General features: G+C 43.0%; 1 protein-coding gene across 2 annotated transcripts in view; it reads left to right on the top strand.

Annotated features, from left to right (window-relative positions):
* Positions 1 to 12679, top strand: part of LOC8043300 (hemicentin-1) — a 379397-nt gene that overhangs the window by 281483 nt on the left and 85235 nt on the right. For both annotated transcript variants that reach the window (XM_029984499.4, XM_029984498.3), the window contains exon 2: positions 10966 to 11162. In XM_029984499.4, coding sequence (XP_029840359.1) covers positions 10966 to 11162 — 197 coding nt within the window. The remainder of the gene's footprint in view (positions 1 to 10965; positions 11163 to 12679) is intronic.

The raw sequence follows: 12679 nt of genomic DNA, 5'->3' as shown, positions 1-12679 counted from the left end.
GAATTCTCCCCGAGTTCAATCAGAGCCAACTCCGCCGACCCTTCTGCAGTGCGCGTTAACCGGGGACGACCTCCGAGGCTGCTTCCAAAGCGTCCTTGGACAGAGATCTAAGCCAACTGAGCTGCGAACAGAGAGCTGCGCTGCCTCCGCCCAATCGCGCTCATTAATTTTAATTAAAAGTTCATTAGTCGTTCCTTCTCGTTCACGAATCATGTCTCTCTCTTTTCCTCTTTTTCCCTCTCTCTCTAAACCTTTTTTGGCATTTTTTTATGTCCCCTCGATTGGAATTCGGCGAAGCTGACATCACAGCGCAATATATATATATGTAAAAGGAAACGTTTCCGGTATTTTTTTGGTTTTGTTTTACTTTGTGCTCGTACTTCCTATTCTCGCCCTAATAAATAGGGCCTGGAAAAACGATAAACACTCCCAAGGAGTTTTTTTTTGATCGCCTTATTTTTACGGAGGCGACTACAACGGCTCCTAATTATGTATTTTTACATTATTCCCTGGTTAAACAACGACCCCAAGCGCACCAAAAAAAGTTTGCCACGATGATTTAGACCAAAACCTCAGCAGGAGGGGAAGAAATTTTCAGTCGAAGAGAAAGTAACACGCAGAGACAGCGTCTCTAATGTCTCGTTTACACGATCATAAAAGCATTTTTAGCAAAGGGACCCTTATGATTGGTGGCCAACCAGCTCGCGATCATCCGGGCGTGGCATGTACACGCGACCCAAATGTGCGTGCGGATTCGCCGATTCCGGAGACAACGCGCACACTTGGAAGCTCTGTTGAAGGTACCTTTACACTAGTCATGTGAAAGGGGATTTACTCGGCTGATAATTTTATTCACCAACCCTCCTTATATACAGAACCAGAACCTCCACAGAACCCACAAAGGTTGTGTTTTTCAAAGTCGCGCGCCCACCCCTCATTCACACTACAAAAAAAAATCTAAGTTCTAATCTAAAATCACAATCTAAAAACCTACAAATTACAACCGCATTTTTGTTTAGACAAGAGAAAGAACACCTGGACTGCTTGAAGTCGCACAAAAACAAACACGAATACAAAATTATACAATATTTTTGAACCACGACACATACACACTTTGGTTTGGATGAAAACTTCTATCTCAAAAAGTAAGAGTTCAAACAGGAGAACTTAGTTTAACTAATTGAGTTTTGTGACTGCTTAATGATGTTGTATTGTGGGCTTTGTAAATTTTTTCAACAAAAAAGTGTATTTTCATTGTAAAGATGCGACTACCATATGTTTGTCGGATAACATCTTCAGTATTTTTTTTTTAACCACACGGTGTTTTAAATAGCACCCAGCTCTTTAAACTGACCGAAAAAATCGTTTTTATAGCCTTTTGTGCTACGGTTTTGTGCTGCGTTGCTCACAGGTGGTAAAATGTTCTTACAAAATTTGCAAAGCGCAAATTTACATCATAATAAAGTAAAAATAGAAAAATGCTTTACTCATAAAGAAACGCAGCGAAGCCACCGGTCTTCAAACAACAGGGCACCCTATTGTCTAAAGAATGATGGCTTCGCTGCGTTTCCCTAGGAGTTAAGCCTTTTCCTATTAATACTTTTTCCTCAGGTAAGTTCGCTCTTTGAAAATTTTATAGAAACATTACACCGCCTTCGGGCAACGCTGCAGAAAAAGCGTAGAATAGGTTAAGGAAACGATTTTTGAGGTCGATTTAAAGAGCATGGCTGCTATTGGAAACACACTGTATGTACAAATCCTTTCGTATACTCTGTTCCACAGAAACCGATATGGAGCCAATCAAAAAGCGGAAAATGCGCATCGTCACGGCGCACGTCATTTTTTCTACGTTTGCTGTAAGCGGCTATAGCCAATCTAGCAGAGGAGAAAAACAACATGCGCGGCATCATGGCGCATTTACCCCTCGTGATTGGCTAAGCTGGCAATAGTAAACGCGCGAAAACAACTAGCGCCACGAACGCCGCGCTTTTGGGGCTGCATGAATTTTGCCCCACCCAATCACGGTGCCGGCGGCAAGGCTGACATTTTTTTTTTTTTTTTAAAGTACATGCCGCGCCTAACTTCGTTCGCGCTCTTTGTCTTCGCGATTGGTTCGCTGGCGCTTTGATCGGCTAGCACCATAATCTGATCGACCGCGGAGCGACGGTAAGGGGGATGGGTCTAAAGTCACTGGATCTAGAAAAGTAGTGCCATTGCCGGGCAGAAACAATTATTAACACACAGACAACAAAACCTCTCCAGGTGATTGGCTCATCGCTGTCGGTTGTCATGGTGATCGCCCTTTTGGACCCCTTCGAAGTTTCGAATGGGTCGTTAAAACCAGGCGCACCAAGATCGCTACGGAGCGCCATCGTACTGAAAGCGTTCCTCGGCCAGTATGAGCGTCTTTGGCACTGTGAATTCAATAAACTTAGCACTCATGCTCATTTACCCAGATCTCTTACAAATATGTTCCTCTTCTTGCGTGTTTCAAGCAGTAAAATTTTTTTTCAATGCCTCCAAGCACTGACGTTGCGTCTGATGGCGGTACGAAGATGTATGGCATCACACGCGGCGTCGATGCTCGGGGGCATTGAAAAATAATTTTACTGCCGCGTCGTTATCGAGGTCGTCCTTGAGTGCACCCGAGACGTCGTCCTTGAGGTGGTCCTTGAGGTTGTGCCACAGGTTGTCTTCGAGGTCACCCTAGAAGTCATCCTCGAGGTTCTCCTAGACAGTCGTCCCTGAGGTCGTCCTATTTATTTTTATTTATTTATTCGGTTACCTACAGCGACCCTGCTAGGGCAAAGAAATAGTCCGAGTGCAGGCGAGCTGGTGTAAGTTGAACATGATTGTAAACCTGAGACTGGGGCAGAAAAGAGAACACAACAGAAGGTAGTAAAAGAGGAGGCAACGTCTCAATTTGAGACGTTGCCTCCTCTTTTACTACCTTCTGTTGTGTTCTATTTTCTGCACCAGTCTCAGGTTTACAATCATGTCCTGCTAGGGCATTATCATAGGGGGGGGGGGGGGGAGACTTTACAAAATTTACGTAAATGCAAAGTACATATAAAGAAACAGAGGGCTGTGTGATGCGGAAGGATTCACAATGGCAGCAACAGCGAAATATGTAGATGAAAACACCACAGCGACTTTACAACAGAAACACCAAGAAAAGTCGATAACAAAATACTAACAGCAAACAAAAATGACCAATTTAACAGGAAATTTCACAGGGTTGTAACAAATGAGAAATGTGGAGCAGAGACCTTTGCAGCTGGTAATTTCTTCCGATTGGGTACTGTACTGGGGAAGAAACTATACTAAATATGTTTATTCGGCACCTGTATTCGCGAACTTTCATAGGGTGATCTGTGAGGGGAGACACATAGTTTTTCTTTTGTGTATTGTTCTTCATCAATTACATTTCTGCGATTAAACATGTAATAAATTAAGGACAGTCAAAGACATTTTCGGCGGTCTACCAAGTAAAGGCAACCCTAATTTAATACATATAGCAGACGAGTTTTTCGAGAAATAATAGTCGCCTGACATTAACCGCGCTGCATGTTTCTGCATACGTCCGAGCTCATTTATACTTGTCTTTATGTAAAGATCCCACGCGGTGCAAGCACATTCTAAAAGCAGACGCACGTTCGCCATATATAAAGTTTCTTTGAGTTTTGTGGGTGCTTGCCTCAAGTTACGTTTAAGAAAGCTTAGCGTGCGGCTGGCCTTAGGGGACAGATAATTAACATGAGCGTTCTAGGACAGTTCGCTGGAAAGCAGAACCCCTAAATACTTATATTCTGGAACACCAGATAAGCTTGTGTTACCAAGGAAATATTCTGTGAGCAGAGGTCGTCGTTCGGTAGTAAACCTTACTAGATTGCATTTGTTTAAGTTCAGAGTCATCTTCCATGTTTGGTACCACGATAAAATAGAGCTCAGGTCATTCCGCGAAAGCTCATAGTCCACATAGCATGTGATGTCACGGTAATTAAACACGGCAATCATCGGCATCTAGCCCGACGCAACTAGAAATATTCACAGCTAAATCATTTCTGTATGTAAAAAAAAAAGGGGGACCGTGGACAAATCCTTGAAGGACACCCGATAAGACGCTTAAGTTTGACGAAGTCCTAGACGACGTCCTAGACGTCGTTTCAGACATCGTCCTCTAGGCGTCGTCCTTGAGGTTGTCCCACCATAGTACAGCTTCGCTAGTCTTCCTTGTTCACCAGAGTGGAAAGGCTGAATGTTTTTTTTTTTTGTTTTTGTTTTTTTCCTAATATAATTGTTTTTGTTTATTTCTCTCCTCGCCGCCACGCGTGTACTTCTCAACCTCACTGTTTTTGATGCCAGGGTCTTAGCTCTCGTTCTCCAATACGCTCTTACCGAGCGCTCTTCGCAAACACGCAGAACTGCCGACGTGTCTCGTGTGTCTTCGCGTGTCAACCTCGGGTCTTTGTTTCCTAGAGCGAGGTTCCTCTTCTGAGCGGGGTAAATTGTGTTCATGTACCGGCGTTGGCCGAAATCCAACTAGCAACGCAGCCATTTCTTTTTTCGTCATTTTTTTTCTTTACCACAGACGCCAGTGTCGCCAGCCAACGCAGTCTTTATCCAAACATCGCCATTGTGCGTCGAGAACTGCAAAGGGTCGCGAACAAAGAGACGTAGAATAAACGTCGTGATCGAAAATACAATCAGCGTTCTCCAAGGAGCGGAGCACTCCTAACTTGTTCCCGAACGCCTGGTACGTACAATAAACTACTTCAGCGCTGTTTTTGATGCCTTCTTTTATTAAAGGGCACGCCATTCGGTACAGGCCAGATTAGAACGCCCCGCAGAACAAGCAAGCCAGGCGTTCTCAAAAAGAAAGTTTGATAGTCTCCAGCTTTGCTGAACGATGATTCCAACTACACTCTTCTGGGAATCTGAAGGTCTTTCACTAGATAATATTCACATATACGTATTTTCTGGACAAGGACCTGATAAGTGGGCAGTGCAAAAGTGGTAAGTGGTACTGGTCGCATACAGTTCGCATAAGTACCGCCACATATTGACAAAAATATGCATTCAGTTTGAAATTACTAACTAAGACAGTGGCCAAAATCTTAATCTAACATAAGAATATATAAAAATAAATAAAAATTAAAATTCACAAGGTACAAACCTAATTGAATTTATAAACAAAACAGATAACGTAGAAATCTTAAATGAATAAAAAGAAAACACGAAGTTGATACTTTTCCTATTACGGTTCTTTTTATTTATATTTTTTTTTTTGTTGCAATAAACGGATTTGACATGTGTGAGATGGACACTGCTACGAATAAATTTGTTTTCCGTTGGCACAAAAACTGGAGTGATCATACGCGTTTTCAAAAAACAGCGTTATGTAACTTTCCAGTCGCATTAACACCATAGACAAAATAAAGCCATGAATTCCAGTGTAAAGACGTTTTAATCAATTACGCGCACATAGACAGTTGAACAGCACTGCCGGAAGATTTTATTGGAGGTTCACAACTACAATGAAGAATTTTATAAAACAGAAACTGAATTCGTGAAGGAGCAATTAAAAAATAGAATTATCATCTTTGTCAGGGGTTTGTCAGGAGATGGCAAAAGGTTGTAAGGTATTTGATCAAAAACAAATGTATCCAATGACATCTTAGTTTATTCTAGGCGCTGTTATACGTCAAATAAACATCTCGCTAAACCACAATATGTGTTAAGATATTTTAAATCACGCCACTTATAATGAGACTGTCAAATCAACTTTTAAAATAGTGTCTAATCATAATCCCAACATTTACTTCTAGGTTATGTCGTTACCTAATACCTATAATTGTTTGCCAATTGCTGAAGTTTAATTACTTACAAAACCCTGGGGATTTAAAGTTCATGTATAGGCAACATAAAAAAACATGCCAACTTGCTATGAAACATATGAGCCAAAAAAGATATATAACAGCCCGAGCAAGCGGATTTTGCTAAACCTTGAATTTGATCTCGTCATACGAAAAATTGCCTTCTTTAATCTAGTTGAAAGCCTTAGCAACCACATTCCCTCCACATTCAAACTTTGTGGGGTGCTATCAAGACCCACGGACCAAACACACAACAAGAGTGCTCGAGTCTAAGGTGGTTTTGAGCTGGGCCCAAATCAACCAATACAACCGTGACGCAAGGTTTGACTCGTGTTTGCAGGCACCCAGAGAAACAAGAGGTCCTTCAAAAGCGCACGAACGAACAAAAACACCACTGAGCGATTGCATTTACGCAAGCGCGCCGACATCAGAGCCACGTCAAGAAGCGATGCTTCCAAAATAAGCTTTCTGGCCCGGGGACGCAAACTTTTCTTAATAAGGCGAGGCGCCTTTCTCTTTCTTGCGCCGGGGCTTCGCTTCGCCTCGCGAGTGTCACCTTCAATGAAGAATAATCGCGACGTCAAATCGTGTTTGAAAGAGTCCCTGTAACCTCCCTCCTCCCCGAAAACAGAAGAGGTTACCGATTTAGACATTCTTTAGTTCATCGCAAAAAAATAAAAAATAAAAAAAAAGGAACGAAAACTAGATTTTGAAGCCAAGTTTCCTGCCTTAATATTACATTGTCCATTTTGCAAAAGACGCACTCCGAGAATAAGATAAACGTAAGCAAATATGATTGGCAGGCAGGAAATATCTCGTACCCACGGGACCGTAGCAAACTCCACAGGAAAGCTGCGGACAAAAATAAAATATACATATACATATAAAAAACTATTTTTTTTTTTATTTTTTTTTGGGCGGGGGGGGGGGGGGGGGTAAACGTAACGGCATGAATGAATTTAAAAATCAAAAGGTAGTAACAAGAAAAGGTTGGGGGACGTTGTAATCTTTTGAGCCGTTGGTTGGTTGAGGACCGTGGGTTTGCACATAGCTGTGAGTAAAACCTATCGACGGTATAGTTTCTGTCAAGAACTCGAGCTCTTCGATGGCATCCCCTTCCGCTTTCAATGCTGACGTCACTCGACAGTTGCGCTCCCGTAGTTCCCGTGTTCGGCTGACTTATGTTTCCCTCGCCACGCCAGGGTGAAGCTATACCTTAGTCTTGCTTAGGTACTCTTTTTTTTTCTCTCTCTCTCTATTTCTCAATTTTCTCTTCTTACATTTGCTCTTCTGAAGACCATCCGCGCCTGCGGCTGCACGCAAGGGCCCTATTTGTGTTGGCAATGTTTGCAGACGACGTAATATTTTCTTCTTGACCTCGTCTCTTCTTACATTCCTCTCTTCTATCTTTTTTTCTGCATTTCCGACGTGTGCCAACAAAGCCAGCTCTGCACCGTCAACATGGCAGACACCAGCCAATACCCTGGCCCCCGGGCTGTTTACGCGTGGAGGCACGACCAGAGCTCCCCCTAGCTTCAACCAAACGTATTACATAGGCGCCAATATATATATATAGATATATATATATAGATAGATAGATAGATAGATAGATAGACAGATAGATAGATATATTCGCCAAAACTGCGATGATTAAACGCGAACAGAAAGGAAAACGAATTCACTGCGTGAGAAATTACAAAACCTGTTTGGACAAATGTTTGGATCGTTTTGGTTCCAAGGAAGCCGCGGGTATATGTATGTGGGTGTGTGTGTGTGTGTGTGTGTGTGTGTGTGTGTGTGTGTGTGTGTGTGTGTGTGCGTGTGTGTGTGTGTGTGCGTGCATCTGCGCGTGTGTAGATGTGTATGTGTGTGTGTGTGTGTACGCGCGCGTTACCGCAGGAATTCGTAGCACGGAAGCTTCAAATTGAGCTTTTTTTTTTAAAGTGTTATTACAACCAACGCCCACAAAACTTATTTTGTTTTGTGTGTTTACTCCCAAACGGGTCACTCTAAATCTCGTCGGTTTCGTCCGACGCATTTGATTTGGTTTCTTTTCATTTGTAGTTTTTTTTTATTCCTGTATTTTTGATGTTTTATGAACTACAGTCGCCGCAGAGGATACAAAAGAAAAAGGTAAAAAAACAAAAAAAGAAAAAAAAACGTCAAGTCAAGCGCATTATCAAAATATGACTCGACGGTATTGATTTTGTTTTGGTCGGGTATTTCTCGGACGGTCCGTTCTTATCCGTTCACCAAATATCGAGTCCGTGTTGTGTCCCCGGGGTAGCTGGGACCTCCACGTGGGCTCTATGGAGAGATCGGTTCGTGTACGCCCTCAGGTGCAAGACCCATCAGATGGGTTGCTTCCTCCAACACTCTTTACGACCATGTCTCGGGAGTCCTTCAAAAGGCTGCAGGGGACAATACAGGCTTATAAACAACGTAGAGATTGATTATTCTGAAAAGTCGCGTAATCTGTGAATTGAATTTAAATCAAACTAACCCACGACAAAAATGCATGAAGGACAATCTACTGGCAAATAAACGAGCATTTAACTCGTTTAGTGAGTCGACGTTTCGGCCTGAGACAGGCCTTCTTCAAGACTGGTTGCCAAAATTGGTTACAGAGTTGTTTTCGGTTTCCACACCCGGGTCGAGGGCGTCCCGTGTAAGAATGCCCAAGTAAAACTCTACGCCCGGCCGCAGCAAACGACGCCAGCCATCGAAGGCTAGCCAAAAGCTGCGTCAGTTTTTGGGACCCCAGGAACGGAGTGTCTTCACGCGCGGGAGGTGCAGTCACGTTTACAGAGTTGGCGTTTTGTTTTTACGGCGCTGCGATCTATGAATTCTAAGCACACAACGAAGGGTCAGACCGAAGAATAGTGTCCCTTCGCCCTATAACGTACATCTAAAAGAATTTTGAAAACAAATATAATTTTTTTATTGGTGCACGATGGCGCTTTTATGGATTTTATTACTCGGTCACGCAAATAGGAATTTGCATATTTTTGAGTCCTTGAAGTGTCGCTTTTATTGATTTTATTACTCGTTGAACTAATAAAAATCTATTTATTTTTCAATCCTTGAAACGTTTGCAGAAACTGATGCTTTCGCAAATATAAAGAAAAACATGAAAGGAACACGGGTTTTACCTTATTTAGTAATAAAAAAATAAATAAAAAAACACGCGTTTTATGGCTTGTTTCACTGCGCTTTTCTTTAAAATCCTTTCAAGCGCACTTAAAATGTGGCCATTGCGAATAAGAACAAGACGGTGAAAATGCCAACTTATCGGCAGATTTAATGGCGCCTCACAGGGTGTGCAACGTGTCAACAGTACCTACAGCAACCGTCATCTTAAGAAACCCACGGTGTGGCATATTATGTTAGCCAACAACAATGTAGTTTGATTTTGCGTTTTTTTTTTTTTTTATTGGCAAAAGTCGTAATTTCCTAGGCTGAATGTGATAATAAATTTTCCCGATGACCGACCAATCGTGAATCGCCGCTGCGTGCAGATCTCAGCAGTGTTGCCAGATTTGGCTATATATAGCCAAATTGGGCTACAGTTTTTTCTAGTTGGCGCCAAAATTTCGTGGTTGGCCTTGTGGCTATTTTGGGCTATTTATAAAATGCAGCGAAGTTTTGTTGAACCTCAGGTTCGACGCCGAACTTTGAGAACCTCAAAGTTCGGAATTTTGAGAACCTCAAATTAAGCTAGTTAATTTTCAATCTTTTAATCAGTTTCGAAAAAAAAAATTTTCTCTTTTGGCCAGTTGAAAGGAGGGAGAAGAAGGAGAAAGGCTTCAAACTTCTACAAACTTCGGGGTTTTCACAATGCGTAGTGAAGCAATGCTTGCAGAGTTCAAGCAGTCTCCCTACAGCGGAGTCGAGCAAACCAAACAGATTGCACTAATACCACAGGGCCGGTAGCGCGCCTTGAACCCGGACGCATATGGCTCTGCCCGGACGCAGACTGAACTCTCCAAATGCTGCTTTGGTGCCCATTGTGAGAATCCTTAGGCACCCAAGTTTGTAAAAATAAGAAGTCGACAGTTTCACAGCTAAACACATGACTACCTTCCAGTCGCTGCCCACCCCAAGAAAGAGAACACAGTCAGAAATAACGTGAACATGAATGAGTGACACTAATATTCTTCACAAAGAAAAAGAGCCGGGTGGGATATTGGTAAGGACCTAAGATATTGGTGCTCTGCTTTGAAACACCCAGTGTTCTGACTGCTCTGCGTCTCTATTTTGTTCTTATACCGTATGATCACATCTCCCGGGCTTCACAATCAAACTGTCTTTGTGTGTGTTGTACTTCTGAAAACCTAAGGAAGGGCCAGTTTTGTACGGATTTTCATTCGAAGCATTTTTGAAAAACTTACAACTAACATAACGTACACAAAAGGCGGTGCATCTGAGGGTTGAGACGGAGTTTATAGCGTGTATTGTATGAGTGAGAAATTGTGAATATATAAGGCTTAAAAATAATTGTTTTTAGTCTCGGCTATGTCGGGCTATAATTTTTATGGCTTTGGCTATATTTGGGCTATACCTCCCAGCCTTTGGCGGTTTTTGGTGGGACCATCTGGCAACACTAGATCTCAGCACTTACCACCAAGGATGGTGGTAAGTGCCCTGTTAGGTTGCTAACCTAAGCGGTGTTTCTGGTATCCGCCAGTTCCCTTCTACAATAAAATAGAAAAACAAAACGCAAAATACATTTTTGCGTTATTAGTTTCGCGCAGTGTGCAGCAGTGCCACGTTGTGTCGATTTAGCAAACCTCCCCAATAGTGCGAAATAATGTCGCGAGGTGGCATACCGAGAAGAAGAAAAAGAAAAAAACTGCGATGACTTGTTCGAGATAAAGTCCCGGAGTGTACCGGGAAACGCTACCCCTGGAGGACATTCGCCTCTTTGTCTCCGTGCCAAACGAGACAATAAAAAAAGCAAAACTTGACCAATCACTTCAATAGCTTCCCAAAATCAACAAAAACAAAACAAACAACAACAGTGCAATCCCAGAAATGTCAACTAACTTTTCGTTCTTTTTCTTTTTTTCTGCGCGTCTTTTTACTGCAGGGTTTGCCGAGGCGCACAGCAGCCGGTCCAAGCACTACTCTCACCGGTCGAGGTTTTCGGGCCCGAGGGCACCGAGGGCACCAGACCCGCCCGAGCCGTCGCCGTTTTTCGACAACGGCACGTCGCGCAACGTGACCACAAGCGCCGGAAAAGCCGTGTTCCTGCCCTGCAAGGTCCGACATCTCGGCGACCGAACGGTAAGCGAGCGGCCTCTGGACTTTGGCGCTGTTTTGTACACAATATGGGTTTTTGTCGGCCCAACTTAATGAAAATCTGTAGCGTTATACTGTAACGAAAAGCCGGCACCAAAAAGCGTTATGTCCACCAGAGTAATATAAGGTGTACGTAAATGCCCGCGAGGAACAATATGAAGGACAAAAAAGTAAATTGCGCTAATAAATCAACCGCCCCTGCCCTCAAAAAAAAAAAAAAAAAAAAAAAGATTTTTATTCATTTTTATCAAAATAAGAAGCAAAAGTTAAAACCTAAGAGCAAGCTTTTTTTTTTACAATTTGGTTTGCGATATGCAATATTAATGCCCTATAGAACTTTAACCGATGCTATGTGTAGAGGCCAACAACTTCTCAGATATCCAAGTCATCAACGTTTGTGTGATATCTCAGTTATACCAGTCTCAATGGCTGTTTTTGTTTTTTCTTTTATGTAAATATCTAGCGGCACTAGCGTCTACCTCTAATGAAAGTAGTGTGAGTTGGCGCCGATGGAAATAAATACGAATACTTGATAATGCGTTGCTTCGGAAGTACTATGGGGATATCGAGTAGAGAGTAAAACTGGCGACAGAAACGCTTTTTTGTGTGTGTGTGTGTGTGTGCGCGCGTCCATGCGTGCGTGCGTGCCTGCCTGCCTGCGAGCGTGCGTGCGTGCGTGTGTGTGTCTGTGTGTGTCACTTTTTAGACAAGGTAAACAGAGAGCGCAGTATTCGGTTCAACTAGCTCGCATGCTAAATAAAATCAACAGAATGTTTCAAAACACTTGGAAATTAAGCCCTTATGCATCCTGCAAATATCAAACACGCATTTTTTAGAGTGCGGCGAATAGCGAAGTGCTTCAGCACTACACTGTTTTTGTGGGCTACAGTGCCAATATAAAAGTTCAAAGACATAAGAAAGCTGCAAAACCGCTTAACATACCTTCAAAGAGCTTGTAAATTGCGAGCGTTTCTGCGGGTTTTGGTTCCGTCCTTGGTCGCTTCTTTGCCGGTCCCTTGAAAAATGGAAAATGTGAACCTTTGGTTCCTTGGTACAATGTCCCCAATACCCCGGCACACAACGCTTATGATACACTGTCCCTCACAATCGCACACTCGAAAACACACCGTAAAGACTGGTCGCAGAAAGGAGAGGAGAAAACTGAAGGTTGCGTTTCCTTTCAGAACTCCCAACAGCTTCAGGTGATCTAAACTCGTCAAACACAAAGTCGAGTCTGAAGTTGATCGAGTAGAGTATCACGACGATGACTTGGTGCTTTTGTCACAGGCGTCTCATTTGCGCGCTCCGCGAAGTCTGGGCTCCAATTTTGTGTTTGACGAGTTCTTTAGGGCCCCTGGACGGCGCACTCCCAGTGTCCGGCTTTTCGTCGCTTGCGAGCCGGCCGTCTGGCGTCTCATGAGGCGTGGCCGAACAGCTTACGTCATAATATTAATCGCGCAGACCTTTATTTTTTTAGAAGGCGTTAGTTCGACGCAGAGCGT

This window comes from Ixodes scapularis, unplaced genomic scaffold (genome assembly GCF_016920785.2).
Source record: "Ixodes scapularis isolate PalLabHiFi unplaced genomic scaffold, ASM1692078v2 PGA_scaffold11__112_contigs__length_91849675, whole genome shotgun sequence".
Taxonomy (NCBI): domain Eukaryota; kingdom Metazoa; phylum Arthropoda; class Arachnida; order Ixodida; family Ixodidae; genus Ixodes; species Ixodes scapularis.
This window is presented reverse-complemented; position numbering and strand designations above follow the sequence as displayed.